Source organism: Rosa chinensis, chromosome 6 (assembly GCF_002994745.2).
Source record: "Rosa chinensis cultivar Old Blush chromosome 6, RchiOBHm-V2, whole genome shotgun sequence".
NCBI classification, from domain to species: domain Eukaryota; kingdom Viridiplantae; phylum Streptophyta; class Magnoliopsida; order Rosales; family Rosaceae; genus Rosa; species Rosa chinensis.
In genome coordinates, this window is record NC_037093.1 from 52,594,621 (window position 1) to 52,610,271 (window position 15,651).

Here is a 15,651-nt window from a genome sequence, read left to right on the forward strand (position 1 = left end):
ACGAGCTCTAGAAATATGTGCCCAATGACTGGATACTCCACATCGAGAACATACATCTCTTTGCTCATACTCCATTGATTGAGGTGCTTTGAAAGCATCATTTAGATGGCTCTTAGTGTTGGTGGCGCCACCAACATGGCCAGAGGCGTTGCCTCTTTCTCTCTTTCCACGTTGACCTCTTCGGTTCCGTGTTCGGCTATTTTGGCGGTTACATTCTCAAGTAGAGCTATTATATGAACTAGGACGTCCAAAAGTATCCCTAAGATTAGGGTTTCGCTCTTGGCGCCCTCTCTTAGGGGTGCAACTATAATTGGATTCTAGAATATGTTATGTTTCCACGGATCTCGAATTATAGTTCTTCACAAGGATGTTGTCATGCTTTTCAGCAACATTCATAGCTCCAATGAGCTCATAAAACCTTGTAATCCGTCTTGCAGTAACATCGATTCGATAGTTCTTAGCAACCATTAATGCAGAGATGGGGAAGTTAAAGAAAGTCTTCTCAATCAACATCGCATTTGTGATCTCTTTACCACAAAATTCCATTAAGGATTTAATGCGAAGTGCTTCCGAGTTGTAGTCAAGAACTGACTTGAAATCACAGGAGTGTAGGCTATGCCATCTCACTTCTAGGTCAGGAAGCAGGGAGTCACAGAAGTGGCCAAATCTTTCTTCGAGTGAGACCCACAGCCTTCTGGGGTCTTCTTCATTCATACACTCGTACTGGAGCAAATCATCCATATGACGAGTCATTAAGATGATGGCTTTCGCCTTATTTGCCTTTAAGGCTGCTTTATTTGCTTCCAAATCTTGAGCTTGCTCAACAGTTAGCACGTCCTAGTTTGGCTCGAGAATCATATCCAAGATTCCATCGGCCTTGAGATGCTGGTAGAAATCTCGAACTCACCTGTGATATCCAGAGCCAGTTGTTCCCAATAGAGCAAAGTCCAATTTGTTCAGGTTACTCATCCTGAAAGAGAACAAGAAAAAAAGGTTAGTTTCGGAGCGTAAAAAGCTACCACAAAAACATATAAAATTCCTGAGCGTAATCGCTTCCAAGAAATTAAATTCCAAGAGGTATTGGATTAGATTGAAACAATGACATAAGTGGTCGATCATAAATTCTCTACAAACTCTGAATTTGGAGGACTCTACAAGCTCTAAGCTTGGAATGAGCACGAACCCCCACAGTTCGGCTTTTGGTCTCCCATATGAAGAAGAAAGGGGGGTAGAAGAAGAGAGTTTGCAAGTCCCTGAAAAAGAAGAGAAATTGAATTAAAAAACTATAAAAAAAATAGGGAACGTTTAGTAAAAAATACCTTGAAATAGGTCGCCGGAAAATTTGGTTTGCAAAAGTGGTCGTCAAAGGAAAATGGTCCGAAAAAGTCACTGGCGGTCATTGACTGATGACATGACAGTGGGGTCCAGTGCTGAAGTGGCACGTGCTGCTGACTGTGCTGCTGACGTGGCTTGCGTCAGTGGGCCGTTGCTTGGGCTGCCTTCTCCCTTTTTTTTTTTTTCCTCTTCTTCTCTTTTCTGCTGGTTTTCTGCAGAAGGTTCAATCGGCTGGTTCACCCACTTTTAGGCCCATTTTTGTGATTTTTCTTTCGGTTCCTGAATCGTCAGATTGAGAGGTGTATGCTAACAAAATTTGGTTGAAATTCGATGCCCGGAAGATGGTGAACTGGTGGAATATTTGCTGCGGGTTGTATGGAGCTTCCGGTGGCCAGTTCGGTAGGTTTCTGGCCGGATCTTCCAGTGGCGCCGCCGATTCTGGACTCCTAGGATCGAGTACTTCAAGGTGTGAGGTGGAGGCAGAAAAGGCTTCAAGGTTTTGTATTCGGATTCAAGGTTTTTAGCTTCTTGAATCAAGGTTTGGCTATTTGTTTCAGGGTTATGGTTTCGTGCTGATAACGTGTTTAAGGAAAACTGAAATTGGGAGAGAATTGAATCGTGCTTTCATTAATATTAGGGGCCTCTTTATATAGAGGATTACAAGACTTAGAATTAGAGTTGTACAAGGAAAGATAATCGTATAATTAATCGGATATCTATGAATATTTTTGAGAATATCTCTAATTCTAAACCTTATTACAACTAGGTTAAGTAATTTAGAGTTTGGGCCAGACACATATTCTGGATTTACTTGAACATAATCGATGTTTTTTCCCGTGATACTAGTACGTACAATATATATCTCATTATTTTCAAGTCTTAATATTCACTAATTTTTTTTTTTTTGCTGTTAATCAGGTTCCATTAATACTAGCAACGACCTCTCTCGTTCAAACTAAAGAAATTCAAAAATATTCATATTACATCTCAGTGTACAAATCAACATACATAGAGCAGAGCTACCAAAAACAAAATCAAACCAAAGTAAAAAAGAAAATGCAAAAAGTAAAAAAACCCCTACTCCTATCCAACGTTAAATCGAGCAACCAACTTGACAAACTTTGATAAAATAAAATAAAAAAATTATTTAATATATGTATAAAAAAAAATGCATACATTAAACACTAACAAATTAGTAACATAAAACAAAGCTCGATTTAGCTAGAAGAAAGAAAAATCAATGCATTGATTCCTCCAAATGGCATCAATGCTAGCTAGTCTTCTTTTTGTTCACATTAAACATATACCTCCATGATAATGATCGACGACAATGATCCCAAATTTTATTCTCAACTTTCGGTCATTCGTGTTTGTTCACCAAAATGTGACTTTACTTTTCTCTGGCTTGGCTTCTCTTCTCATTCGAGGTGCATCATGATCTCCATGCATGAACCAAGTGATTCAAGAATTTCTTGACGTAAAAATATTGTTAATTTTAAACAGTTGCACATGACATGATGGGGTGTAGCACATTAAATGAATTATACACATAGCACAGTTTCAATTCTAGTTAGAGGTGAAGCATTTTTCACATAACAAATGTACTAAAATAATAAGTCTTTTCTTGAAGTTTCTTCGCGAGATACCAGTATGTATTACACACCCAATTGTTTTCAAGTCTTAATATTCACAAAAACTTTTCTCCAATACATATATAAAGAGTAAAAAAGAAATAAAATAACAAACCCAGATGCATGTGCTGAACAATGAACACTGACAAATTGGTAATATAGTACAAAATTCAATCTTGGCTAAAAAAAAGGAGAAAATTGCATTGATTCTATTCCAAATGGCATAAATGCTAGTATTTTTTTCCCTCTTTTTGAAACATGTGGTAGTCTGTGTTTTTTTTTTTTTTTATTCACATTAAACAGATACGTGATAATGATGATATGGATTTTAATCAACACAAGGTCAGTGAGGGCGGTTTGAATATATGTTTTAGACTTGGACTTTGCTACATATTCAAGTCCTACTCTCAAGCTCCCCTAGACTAGATTTGGACAATGATTTTAGGTTAAACCTTTCTCGTTTTCATATTAATTCCATTCCAACACACAACAAGGGTGGACCGCACAAAACACATTAAATCCACGATCCATTGTATAAAATTCAAATCCTAAAATTAGGGATCAATTGCCTGCCCCAACAACATCTTCCATTTCTACGATTCTTAAAAAATTACTCCGAACCTCCTTATTTCATTCCTAATACAGCAAAAACACATCAAATGATTCAAATCCATGTTCCATTGTATAGAGTGTAAAACTTTAAATTCTAGAATTCGAGATCAATTAGTCCACCCCAATGTACATCTTCCTTTTCAACCATTCCGCAAAACCCTATTTAGTCATAAATGACCACACTTTTGTTACCATCTCAGTCCGGATTTGAAATCCTAGCCAAATCCCACCCTGCATGCCATAATAAGTAAATAATCCGAAAAAAAAGAAGAAGAAGCAACAAAAAAGAATCTCGCGCGGCAACAAAATTCAAAACGCGGGAATACCATCCAAATCAGGCCAACATTAATCACGTTCACCACCCGAAACCAGAGAAGGTCATTTTCGTCATTAACCACTATTATTATTATGTAAAGTTTCGCCGCATCAGCAGAGCAGAGGCTCCTCTCTTATTATTTTAATGTTTCAAAACCCAGGGCGCCAAAACCTTCTTTCATCTCCCGCTTCTTCCAGGGGGCCCACACGCGCCTTTGTCTCACACTTCACTCATTTTTCCCTTCTTCTATTTCTTCGCTTCTCTCAGACTCACTTTGAATCCCCCCCCCTCCTCTAAATTTTCTCTCTAGACCTATTATGGAGCAGCGCCACCACCTCCAGCCTCACATCTCCGCCGCAGGGCCCACCACCCCGTTCGGCTCCACCGCAACCTACCCCCACGCTCCCACCGCCAGTTCCGGCCACAAGCGCCCCAGGACGCGCGGCAGTTACACCTGTGGCCGGTGTGGCCAGCCCAAGAAGGGCCACTCCTGCCACGTCCGCCCAGCCGATTCCGCCGCAGAGTCTCACCCCGACACTCCCCTCTCAGTCACCCGAACCCCGGCGCTGCCGCCTCCTCCCCCGCCACGTCAGCCCTACTCCAACCTCCGCAGAGCTCTGTCGTTCGACGACGTCGAGAGCTCCGGTTACGGAGATTCCGATGCTCCGGATCCGGATCCGGATCCGGACTTCGATGAGGTGGAGGACACGGAGGTGGATTGGGATAGGGGCTGGGGTGGTCTTCCTACGAGCTGTCTGTGGGAGATTTTGAGAAGGCTACCGCCGCCGGGGCTGTTATCGGCGGCGATGGTCTGCAAGGGATGGAGGGAGACGACAAGGAGGTTGTGGAAGGCCGCGGAGGCCCTCAGGCTTAGGGTTCCGCCGAGGGCTCAGGTTCGGTTTGTTCGATTGGTGTTGCACAAATGCCCGAACCTCGTTAGCCTCTCTCTTACAATTGAAAGGTATTATTGCCTTTGGATGAGAAGCTCCATCGTTTCTGCGTCAGATCTAGGGCTTTATCAAACGGATCTGTTTATGCGAATGAAATTTATAAATCAAACACCCTAAAAACTAAGAATTTAAAATCGATCTGAATTTAATTCTAGACGGAGCTAAATGGAAACGCAGATGATGATGTTAAACTGTAGGATCTGATCTGTAAGGACTTTGATCCACGCAGTATTAATATCCTAATCAGCATTTACACTACTTTGAGTTTCGACATGATTATTGATAATGCATTGCACTAAGGCGTGGTTATTGATTGCAGTGATGTTGATGCAACAATGCTGGAGTGCATTGCATTTTCGTGCCCAAATCTTGAATCTATGGAGATCTATATTTCTGAGAAGGCAACCAATCGAATTACTGGGTATGGTTTTACATTTCTGTTGAGGTCCTTTATTCGCAGTTTCTACATTCCGAAGTTGCTGTCTTTTAATCTATGCAATTGCCATTTCGACTGTTAGTATACTCTGTTGTGTGGTGTGTACGAGGTGATTGTGGTAGTTAAGAGTGAAGGTGAAAACAAATCGAGTAATGACTGATAATTGGATGCAGTGATGAACTGAGTCGTTTTGTTGCTGATAGAAGATTACTGAAAAGCCTTAAGATGGAAGGTTGTTCTAATATAGGTGGCTTTGCTCTCTGTTCATCAAGTCTTTTGACACTTTGGCTTTCGGGTCTTCATTCCCTTTCTAAGATGGTGATTTTTCTTCTCTTTTCTTTGGTCTCTCATGTAGTGGCTGATTTCAGCTGTTCTTGTTTTTTGTTTGCATTTAAGTGACATCCCTTTTACTCATTCACCTCCACTTTTCACAGGTTTTCAACTGCCCCAATCTGAAAGAGATTTCTATTGATTTTTCTCGCCAAGGAAATGATAATACTGATCTTACAACAATGGTTGATGGTCTGGGAAGAAATTGTCCAAGGCTGCAAAACATACACATTGCATCAGTCCGGCTTTCACATTCTGTTGTTCTTGCGCTTACAGCTGCTCAATTAAGGTTTGCTTCCATCCAACTAGACTACTGCAACTTACTGCATATTTTTCATAATGATAATAGTCGAAAGAACTCTCATTGAGCAATATAACTCTTGACTAATAAGTGTCAGTACTGTTCTTTGGTTATTATATTGTTCAGGGATTTGCGAATGCTGTCTCTTGTTCTTGGATCTCAAATCACTGATGCATCAGTTGCTGCCATAGCTTCTACCTATCCATACTTAGAATTGCTTGATCTGAGCGGGTATGTTCGGTCTCATGTGAAATTGAATCCTATTGTTGAATTAAATTGTATTCCTTGTGCATTAGAGTGTTTGCCTAAATGCAATATTTAAGCACAGTTCAATCTAAAGAGTGTTCATGTCAAAAGTTATGTAAATCTAGTCTAAGAACATGTAAGATAAAGAAGCATTCTAGTATTTCAATTAAAGCATAGGACTGAATTTTTAATACATGAGTACTGCATTTATGCTTTTATAGTGCTGGAATTTATGCTCCCAGGTTCTGGCTTCTAAAATGTTAACCATTCAGCTTAGGATTAGGGAAAAATTAATCCTCTTATGAAATCATACTTTCTTGACTCTGCCATTAGAACAGTTAATAGACTGACTAATCAAAATTCAGATGAGTTCCCATGAATTTGCTTGACCTTATAGGAGTAAAGGTGAGACGTAATGAGTTGAAATGTAGGCCTTTTCAAATGAAAGCAAAAATTGAACTTTCTCCAAGAGCATAGTTGCATAGATGTCTTTGGTTCAAAAATTGATAGCTTCTCTGTATTATTTGAGATCTAATTTTTGACTCTTCTTTGATTTCAGATCTAGCATCAGTGACAGTGGCATTCAAATCATTTGCAATGTGTTTCCTGAAACTCTTTCAAGGCTACTTGTTGCTCTTTGTCCCAACATCACTACAAGTAAACACTTCACCAAGTCCAAGGCTAAAACTCATGATATTCTGGTTTCCCATAAACTTTAGTTCACTAACTGTTTACTGTAATTTTCAGTGGGTATAGTATTTGCCACAACTCAACTGCCTCTTCTTGAACTCATGGACTGTGGCATGACGATATGTGATCCCAATTCTTCAGACCTGACCTATGAAGAAAGCAGTGACTTTCAATTATCAATGACTTCAAAAGCCAAAGCACACCTCATTTGCCAGAATCTGATTATTAAACATGGTCGATTGAAAAAACTCAGCTTGTGGGGCTGTTCTGGCTTAGATGTAAGACTCTTAACAATTTAATTGAGTTCTCATTGCTTCTTCTCTTAGGGATCTAATCCTTTTTGAATCTGAATGCAGGCTCTATCTTTAAGCTGCCCAGAACTCAATGATCTAAACTTAAATTCTTGTAACAACTTGCATCCAGGTATATTATTAGTGTCCTGTTTGGCAGTTTAAAACGTGTCTTGCAATTCTTAAGGTTTCTCTCAATTTTCTTATCTATTGTTTGTATCTATACAGAGAGATTGTCACTTCAGTGCCCAAATTTAGAAAAGGTGCATGCATCAGGTTGTCAACGGATGTTGATCGGAGCCATTCACAGTCAGGTAATATTATTTTTCTTGATGGCTTCTCCAAATTACACAATCTATTTGTAAATTAAATATATAAAGGTTATATTGGCATTTAGGAAAACCAACCTAGGAAATGTACCCAAGGAACTTGCCTACTATTTTGCAGCACTGCATGTCTTTCACTGTTCTATTGATACTAAAGTGGTCTTCAGCATTCATTCTGGCTTTTGGATCAAAGTATATTGATATTATATAGTATCCTATGAAGCCTTGATGGTTAATTGTAAAACACCTTGCTAATTTCAAGTCTGCTTTCATGTTGCTTCCAACAAAAAGTTTGCTGCCAAAGCAGAGTTTCATAAATTTTTACTGAAAAGCTCTTTCATAAACAGTCTCACATTATAAAATTACAAACATTGAGCTATGTGTTACATACTTGTTTGAAACTTTGAAACTCTTAACCATTAATCAGAATCTTAATATAAACTGAAGTCATCCTTTCTCTTTGGGCACACACTTAAACCATCATTTCATATGATGTGACTTGCCAGAGACTCAGAAAGTTACTGAAAAGTTCTTTAATCATTTGTTCTTACTCTTACATTTTGGTTGTATTCGATTGCAGCTCAACAATAATATTGCTACTATGGATAGCCTATTACCATGCAAGCGTCTAGCCAGTGGCTCAAAGAGAATACTGGTTCCACATTATATAATGGAACAGGTAATTATTAAACCTTTCTCGTGGGCTATTGAAGAATCTCAGATCATGGTTGTTGAAGAATGAAGGCTTAGATGAGTAGACCTCATATTTTTTATTTCTCTAACATTTTGTTTTTTTATATCCTTATGCAGGGTTTGCAGTCATATGAGGGTGATAAGAAGCGAAGAAGGGTTGAAAAGCGGCGTTGTAATGTGCTTGTCTACTGATCATTGCATGCCATTGAGAAATTCCTGTGCCGTAAACAGGGTGCTCCAGGCCTTGTTTCCCCGTAAGCAAGATCTTTAACACTCGATCCTCATCACTAAAGGGAGCTGGTGCATTGTACAATAGCATTTCCCCTTTGAGAAAACTGAACTGTATTGTAGCTTCAAACTAGTGTTCCAAAATTTGGAGAACAAGATTGGATATCAGACTTAAAATTTATAAACTCATTTCAAATAAATTGTATCTCATTTATTTTGCAACAATCTGGATTACTGAATTCACGTTAAGTTAGATACACGTTCCCAACAGCTTGGTTTCAGTAGGTGCTGGACTATTTCAAGTTTTGGAAATTTTTTTTTTCTTTTCTCTGTTTGGTTTTGGATTAAAAAAAAAAGTTTTGGATTTTAAGAAATTTATGAGATTTTTTTATTTTTTTATTAATTAAGAAATTTGTGACATCATTATGTTTGTACTTTGTTTACGGTCTTACCACAATTAGAATCCTACCAAAATTCTGACGCAGTAAATTAGTAACTAATGAGGTCTCAGAATATGACAAAAGGCGTTTTTTATACTCGTATTTCGGTGAGGAGAGAACAAAAACAGACTTGTGTTCCTTTCTACTCTTAGACGGAAATCTCTTTTCGGTTCTCGATTCGCCAGCACCCAGGCCATGGAGGTCTCTCTGTCTTCAGCTACCTCTAGAAGTTATCTTCATCATTCTTCACCAGGTCCCTCTTTCATCTCTTTTTCCATGGATTCCGATTACTTGCATGATTCTAATGATGCGGGAATCTCCACGAGTTGGAGCTCAAGCTCTCTTCTTTTCCATATTTTCTGTCACGATTGTCTGCAAAATTTCAAAATCGAAATTTTATTCAAATTACATTTCAGGAAGTGTCCGGTTACAGAATCAAATTCAATTGTTGTTGACCTGTACTGTGCCAAAGATTACATTCAAATTATGCAGTAATTTGCTTTTGATTTGCAGAACCGTTGCTTCTCAAAAGAGTAAAATTTCCTACTTGTGATCGTTGTCCGCTGTCCCAATCTTCCACTAGAAGAGTTGGACAACCCTTAGTTGGTAAAACTGGAGCTCTCTCTGCCAAGAGTTACTCTCTGAAGGTTTGCTGATGGCTCTTTGTGTTTCGGATCATAAAGTTTTAACATTTTCGATTTTCCGTGTAATTTGTTTTTCATGTTGATACCCTGTATTCCCTCTACAGGTTTTATGTTATCAAAAGAGGGAAGCTCCAGTAGTAGAGGGCAGGTATGTCTCACATATGCGTTTTCTTTGTGTGTCTGTTGGAGTGGCTATTGCTTCTGATTGTTGAACTGAATGTTTACTTCTTTTGTTTGTTTGATTGGTTGCTTCTGTTTCCTCTAAGGTGTATCGAAGAAGTATATGATGCTTTGGCTGAACGCCTTGTCCCTACAGCAGCAGCAATGTCAAATCCAAATTTGAAGTAAGTTATTGATTCCAATAGGGTAACGAAGTTCTTGCATCTGTGTTTGTACATTTCTTATGCAATGCTATAATCTTTATAACCGGGACCATGAACTGCACAAGTATACTGAGAACTATTATACTCCCTTTTCTTCGGTTACCTGGCTTAGTATTGGTATGAGTTTTACCTTTTTGGATGGGAGTTGCTGTTAACAGTCATATGATGGTAATCTATTGTCGTTTTTCACTCTCTATGTGAGGGTAGAAAAGCAATAAAACATTAGTTTATGAGGGTAGCTTGACATTATTGGAAAGTTAACAACAACTCCATTTGAATATGTATTCATTATCAATCTGGCCTGTTACTCTTCAAAGTTATCCATCTGGCTGAGGTACTGTGCAGGCATATTGTGGGTTTGGCTGGTCCTCCTGGAGCTGGAAAGAGTACTCTTGCATCTGAAGTAGTACGCCGTGTAAACAAGTTATGGCCTCAGAAAGCTTCATCATTGGATTCCCAAGTTATGCCTCCAGATGTGGCTGCGGTTCTTCCCATGGATGGATATCATCTTTACCGTTCTCAGCTGGATGCAATGGAGGTTAGCATTCCTTCTGATATTATTGAGTTTTGTCTTTTGTCATCCTGGATTTGAGTTGCTCATGGTTCGTGGTTGGCAGTTGTAGCATTTTTTTTTTCCCTCAGAGTTATGAAATTATTGAAACATCATCTAGTAAAGCTTAGAATGTACATGCAGTGATTTCAGAATATTTTCTTTGGGATACCCAAAACATGATTTTGATTACATATAATCAAGTTTTTATTAGCCTGTCTTTATTAAAGTCACCAACCTTGAAGTGCTCGAAGTCCTATTATTGTAGCAGTCATCCTTGATCATGTATCAGCTTTAAACTGAGATGCTCAACTGTTTAATTTGCTGTGATGTATGCATCTGACGAGTTTCACATGGCATGCTACTTGTTTTCTTGGGTGATGTACTAGCAAGTTAGAAAGTTGAATTTGTTTGAAACAACACTTATTTTCTTCACAACATGATTAGCAATTTGACACTCATCTCGCAATATGTGAATATGTTAAGCGAACATTTATGTTGATGAATATCTTTGGGGTGATTCTAATTTGCCATAATTCTCTCGCATATTAGAATCCTGAGGAAGCTCACGCAAGAAGGGGAGGTGAGGTTTTCTATATTTTCTTAGTGATAGTTTGAAACCTTCGCAATTCAACCTTTGATGTTATGAATTGGTGGATCAGCTCCATGGACCTTCAACCCTCAGCTGATACTCAAGTCTTTGAAGACTCTGAGAAGTCAGGTGATTATTTGATGCTCACTACTTATGATTACTTGTCTCTGTCAAGTTTAAGGATTAATTTAGTGATAGGTGATACATTCTAAACAAAAGATTGTTGCAGGGATCAGTATATGCACCTTCATTTGACCATGGTGTTGGAGATCCAGTAGAAGATGATATCTTTGTGAGCATTCAGTGAGTAATCTGTCCCTTTCACATGAATATTCTTATTTACACTAGCTAAACATTTAGAAATATGGGGCATGTTTTAGAGAAACATGACTGATTGGAAAGCAAAAGAAAGCTGGGAACTCAAACAATGTCTGAGAACAGTATTAACAATGAAAGTTAACGGGGCTCTCAGTAGGTCAGAAAGGTAATATCTTTTGTCATCTGCCAATATATTAGTTTGATGGTGGATTTCTTTGCCATTACTAGATTGAAATTAGTAAATGCAACTAGCTATTTCAGGAGTATCTATCAGTAACAAATGAGCTGATATGAACAATATAGGATGCCAAGAACATTAAGCCGTAATGGTAGTCCAAAAATTATGTCATTCTGATTCTGTCATCGTTCACGGGTGGAGGTAACTCCCTAATTCCGTCTTTGCAGGAATAAAGTGGTCATAGTGGAAGGAAATTATTTGTTCTTGGATAATGGGGTGTGGAAGGAAATATCGTCTATGTTTGATGAGAAGTGGTAAGGCTTATGTTCTCCTTGGCTATTTTTTGTGCAAAATTGTATGTCAAAGTAATCGAATTGTTGGATCTGCAATATATCCATTTAATAACTGGTGCCTGTGGAGCAGTATCAATATTGAGAACATGTCATGCTTAGAACTTGACTGAGATTATGTACTTCTGATACGGGTCAGTTTATTGGGATAAATTTGATTTGTCCGATATGGCTGAGTTGTTAGCTCTTCCTTAGCATAGTGTTTCAATTTCTGGCCTTGTACCGACCATCTAATGGACCATGGACTAAACGGCCACAGAGAATGATCATAGTTCAAAATTCAGATGTTGGTAACTGAATCGCAATATATAAACTTAACCTGGCTTTTTTCGGAGATGTAGGACTTTAGCTTCTGTTTGAGAATAGGATCTTTCATGGAATAGAATTATAAAAATCTTACAGCAAAGGCTACACAGAAAAAATGCGTTGAGGTTCCAACTACTAGATTCCTGACAAAAAGTCTTGCCTCTCAGAGTTGTGATCATTTATCTTCTAATATATGACTAACCTATGCGTGAGATGCATACCTTATTTGTTCATTTATTCTTTTGAGTTCTGAAATTTCGTTTGGGGGAGGATTCAGTGCACCGACGTGCACTTGCTTTCCATGTTCTGAGGTGTCGCTTAATTCTCTTTCATGATATTTCTTTTTCATTAAAGGTTCATAGAGGTTGATATTGACAAATCTATGCAACGAGTTCTCAAGAGACATATTGCAACAGGTATACGAGCCTTGATTTTGAAGTTTTGATCAGCTACTTGTAAAATATAACATATAAAGACATGACGTGTTTGATTGTATTTTTCATTTCTGAACTGTAGGGAAGCCCCCAGATGTTGCTAAATGGCGGGTAAGCTTCATTTTGTTATGATCCCCAATTTCCATAAGTTTAGTTCTGACCAATATCCATCCCGCAGATTGAGTACAATGACCGGCCTAATGCAGAGACCATAATCAAATCAAAGAAGAATGCTGATTTGATAATCAAGTCAATCGACTTCTGAAGGTGACCCTGCTGGAATCGAAGGCCTCTCTTCATTTTTGCTGTATATATGTGGTTACTGAAGAACTCCAATTTCCTTGGAGGTTATGAAGAAACAAAACAACAAATTAGGATTGAAGGCTGCAAAAACACCACCTTTTCCTCGATGAGTTTGCAGCCATAATTGTGACTTATAAATTTTGCAAATGGTTCATCTATTTTCAATTTTTCATAATGGAGTTTATCGATTGCTGGACAACATGCAGCAATCATTTTCTACAAGCCTGGAATGATAAATCCAGCAATTAAAGAAAAAAAAAATGGTCATGCATATATAAATGCTACATTAAAATGCACATGCTCCTGTTCCCTCAATCAAACATGTCTAGTAGCATTCACAATTAATACTTGGTTTCACCCAGTTCATACACGCAGAAACTACCATAAATTTTGAAGATTCAATCTCTAATAGTTGCATGTGAATCCTGATTAGACAAAGGAACATACAATACGTAGAAATCTTTTATTTTATAATTTCTTCATATACAACAGTTGTAAACAACTTATTCTCAAAAAAAAAAAAAAAAAAAAAACACAGTTGCAAACAACTACGAGAGTCAGAAGAGATGTAAGAACACTGAACACCAATGTGAGTAGACTAAATGATCGTGGATTCGTGGACACAAAACTATTACGTATTGATTTCAAAATATATATAAATAAACGAAGAAATAATTTCAGGGTTTAAAAATAAAAAACAACATTAAATACCACAAATTATTAACCGGGTCCATACATTATTGTACTTATTAAGCAAGCCATTAGGACCAAACAAAAGCAAGACGAAGCAGTCCTCAAACATACTTAAGATGCAAATATGTCCATGATAAAAACTAAGAACCCAAAAGTATCTCACTTTAATTACTTACATATATCAAACCTTGAAAACAAATATTACATGGAAAATAATCAAAGATGCATCCAAACAACCTGCTCAATCCATCTCCGTGTGATGATAGATCGACCGCGACGAGATCAAAGGAGCAGGCTGCGGAGATTCATTGCGCTAATTCTTCAGCTTCTGTTCTTGCATTTCTCCATGGCTCTTGGTGCTGCAATTGTCATATTTACACAGTTAGAAACTAGAAGATTATCACTTAAGTAATTACGATAATGCGACTACTAGTAATCGTAGATACTAACCGAGTCCAACAGCCTCCTTTCCCTTCATTATGCGCAGTCTCTTGCATGATTCAACAAACATCCTAGAAATTGCATGAGATAAAAAAAATTAGAAGAAGATCAAATAGAAACAGTTAATTAGCATTTAATAAATTTTTCTATTTCATATAATGATGAAGTACTTACTCCCACGGGACATCACCAACAAGCATCCAGTCACCGTCCTTGTCTTCATAAGTTGGGATGTAATCAGAATCATTGAGAAGATCCATCAGCTTCCTCTCATTCATGAAATCAATCGTTCCTTGGGATCCACAGTTACCTTCAGCAATTGAATTCGATGATTAATTTCTGTCCCTCGCAACTCAGAGTTATAAATACTGTAGTAATAGGTTGGAGTTTATTAATAGTTACCAATGGTGAACGAGCTGAACATTTTGGCTAGGGCGTCGGAGAGCTGAGGGTAAGTCTTGTACATGTTCAGGTCGACCTTTCGGAGGTAAGGCGCACCATCCATGCTCACCTTCACCAAAGCTGCATTTCCTCCAGCCTTGCTTTCATCAGTAGAACTGCTCTTCTGTGCGCTCAACATGTTCTTCCGGAAGGATCTCACCGGCGGCCAACCCACTACTTGTGCCCTAATATTGTATAAAAAAATGATGATTATTCCTCAAAACTTACGACAAATAATTTGCAATTAGTAATTTCTTGCATGATGAAGAAATTAGCTTTATAATAATTCATTTATTTGGTGCAGATCTAATTAATTTCTGAAGTTTCATGGGTCGATCCGTTACTGGAAGACAAATGTTATTTTTACTTTTGTTTTAATATGTAAAAGTTTTATATACATATACTAAAAGGTAAGAATTTTTATCTTTGGCCTCTAAGATTTATAGTCACCCATGAGAAATGTCTATGCTTGTAGGGATATAGCTGAGAGGTGGATTGAGCTAAAAGTATATATTCTGGCAAACTAATTATTAACCAGAGATGAGGCTAAAGCCTATAATATGACAACATGTTATATAAGGCATCAATTAGATATCTCATTCATGTGCTCAATAATTCACAGACTTATTAATAATTCCAGAAATATCATATGGCCACAAACCCACACATGCACACATATATACAAACAAAAAGGATAAATTATCTCAGGATCATCTACTTACTTGGCCGGAGGCTTTGCAGGATCGGCGGGAAGATCCATGTTCTTCTCCTTGTTCTTGTTCATCATCAAGCTCTTGGACTTTTCATTAGTGCTGCTGCTACCATCCTTGGAAGAAAGTTTCAGCTTCAAATCCACACAAGTGCTGCTCTCATCATCAGTAGTGATCTCACTCTCGGTTTCAGAGAAGCCTCTCTTCCTCATCATCACCACCACCTGATCTTCTCCTTCACCACCTCCTCCTCCTCCTCCGGGCAACCCTAGCCTGAGCTCTGTCTCCATCTCAGCCTCTCTATACTTTCTCTCTCTACAGCTCTCTGCTTCTTCTCTAAAACTCTCTGTGTTTGTCTTTCTCTCTCTCTAGCTTGCTAGCTTTGAGTGCAATAATAGTAGTAGGGGGATATGGACACGACGTTAGGGGAAGGAAGGAGGATTGTAATGTGGGATTGGGGAGGGTATTAATATGCGAATGGGTG

The 15,651-nt window shown here is 38.2% G+C and overlaps 3 protein-coding genes across 3 annotated transcripts; 2 read left to right on the top strand and 1 right to left on the bottom strand.

Annotated features, from left to right (window-relative positions):
* Nucleotides 1–4,056: 4,056 nt before the first annotated feature.
* Nucleotides 4,057–8,584, top strand: LOC112173674 (F-box/LRR-repeat protein 17). Its single transcript, XM_024311355.2, has 11 exons — nt 4,057–4,855; nt 5,164–5,265; nt 5,454–5,598; nt 5,715–5,899; nt 6,038–6,142; nt 6,717–6,814; nt 6,905–7,125; nt 7,204–7,270; nt 7,366–7,451; nt 8,044–8,142; nt 8,274–8,584. The coding sequence occupies exons 1-11, from the start codon at nt 4,212–4,214 to the stop codon at nt 8,346–8,348; spliced, it is 1,827 nt and encodes a 608-aa protein (XP_024167123.1). The 5' UTR covers nt 4,057–4,211; the 3' UTR covers nt 8,349–8,584.
* Nucleotides 8,585–8,916: 332 nt separating this feature from the next.
* On the top strand, nt 8,917–13,057 carry LOC112172148 (putative uridine kinase C227.14). The gene is made up of 12 exons (XM_024309362.2): nt 8,917–9,077; nt 9,338–9,471; nt 9,573–9,616; nt 9,735–9,812; nt 10,197–10,389; nt 10,954–10,984; nt 11,064–11,122; nt 11,223–11,296; nt 11,717–11,803; nt 12,500–12,561; nt 12,662–12,690; nt 12,758–13,057. Exons 1-12 carry the CDS (start codon nt 9,020–9,022, stop codon nt 12,842–12,844), a joined length of 936 nt encoding a protein of 311 aa, XP_024165130.1. The 5' UTR covers nt 8,917–9,019; the 3' UTR covers nt 12,845–13,057.
* Nucleotides 13,058–13,565: 508 nt separating this feature from the next.
* LOC112172149 (auxin-induced protein AUX28) lies at nt 13,566–15,617 on the bottom strand. Its single transcript, XM_024309365.2, has 5 exons — nt 15,180–15,617; nt 14,419–14,642; nt 14,191–14,326; nt 14,026–14,087; nt 13,566–13,934 (listed from the first exon to the last, which is right to left on the bottom strand). Exons 1-5 carry the CDS (start codon nt 15,455–15,457, stop codon nt 13,897–13,899), a joined length of 738 nt encoding a protein of 245 aa, XP_024165133.1. The 5' UTR covers nt 15,458–15,617; the 3' UTR covers nt 13,566–13,896.
* Nucleotides 15,618–15,651: the final 34 nt, after the last annotated feature.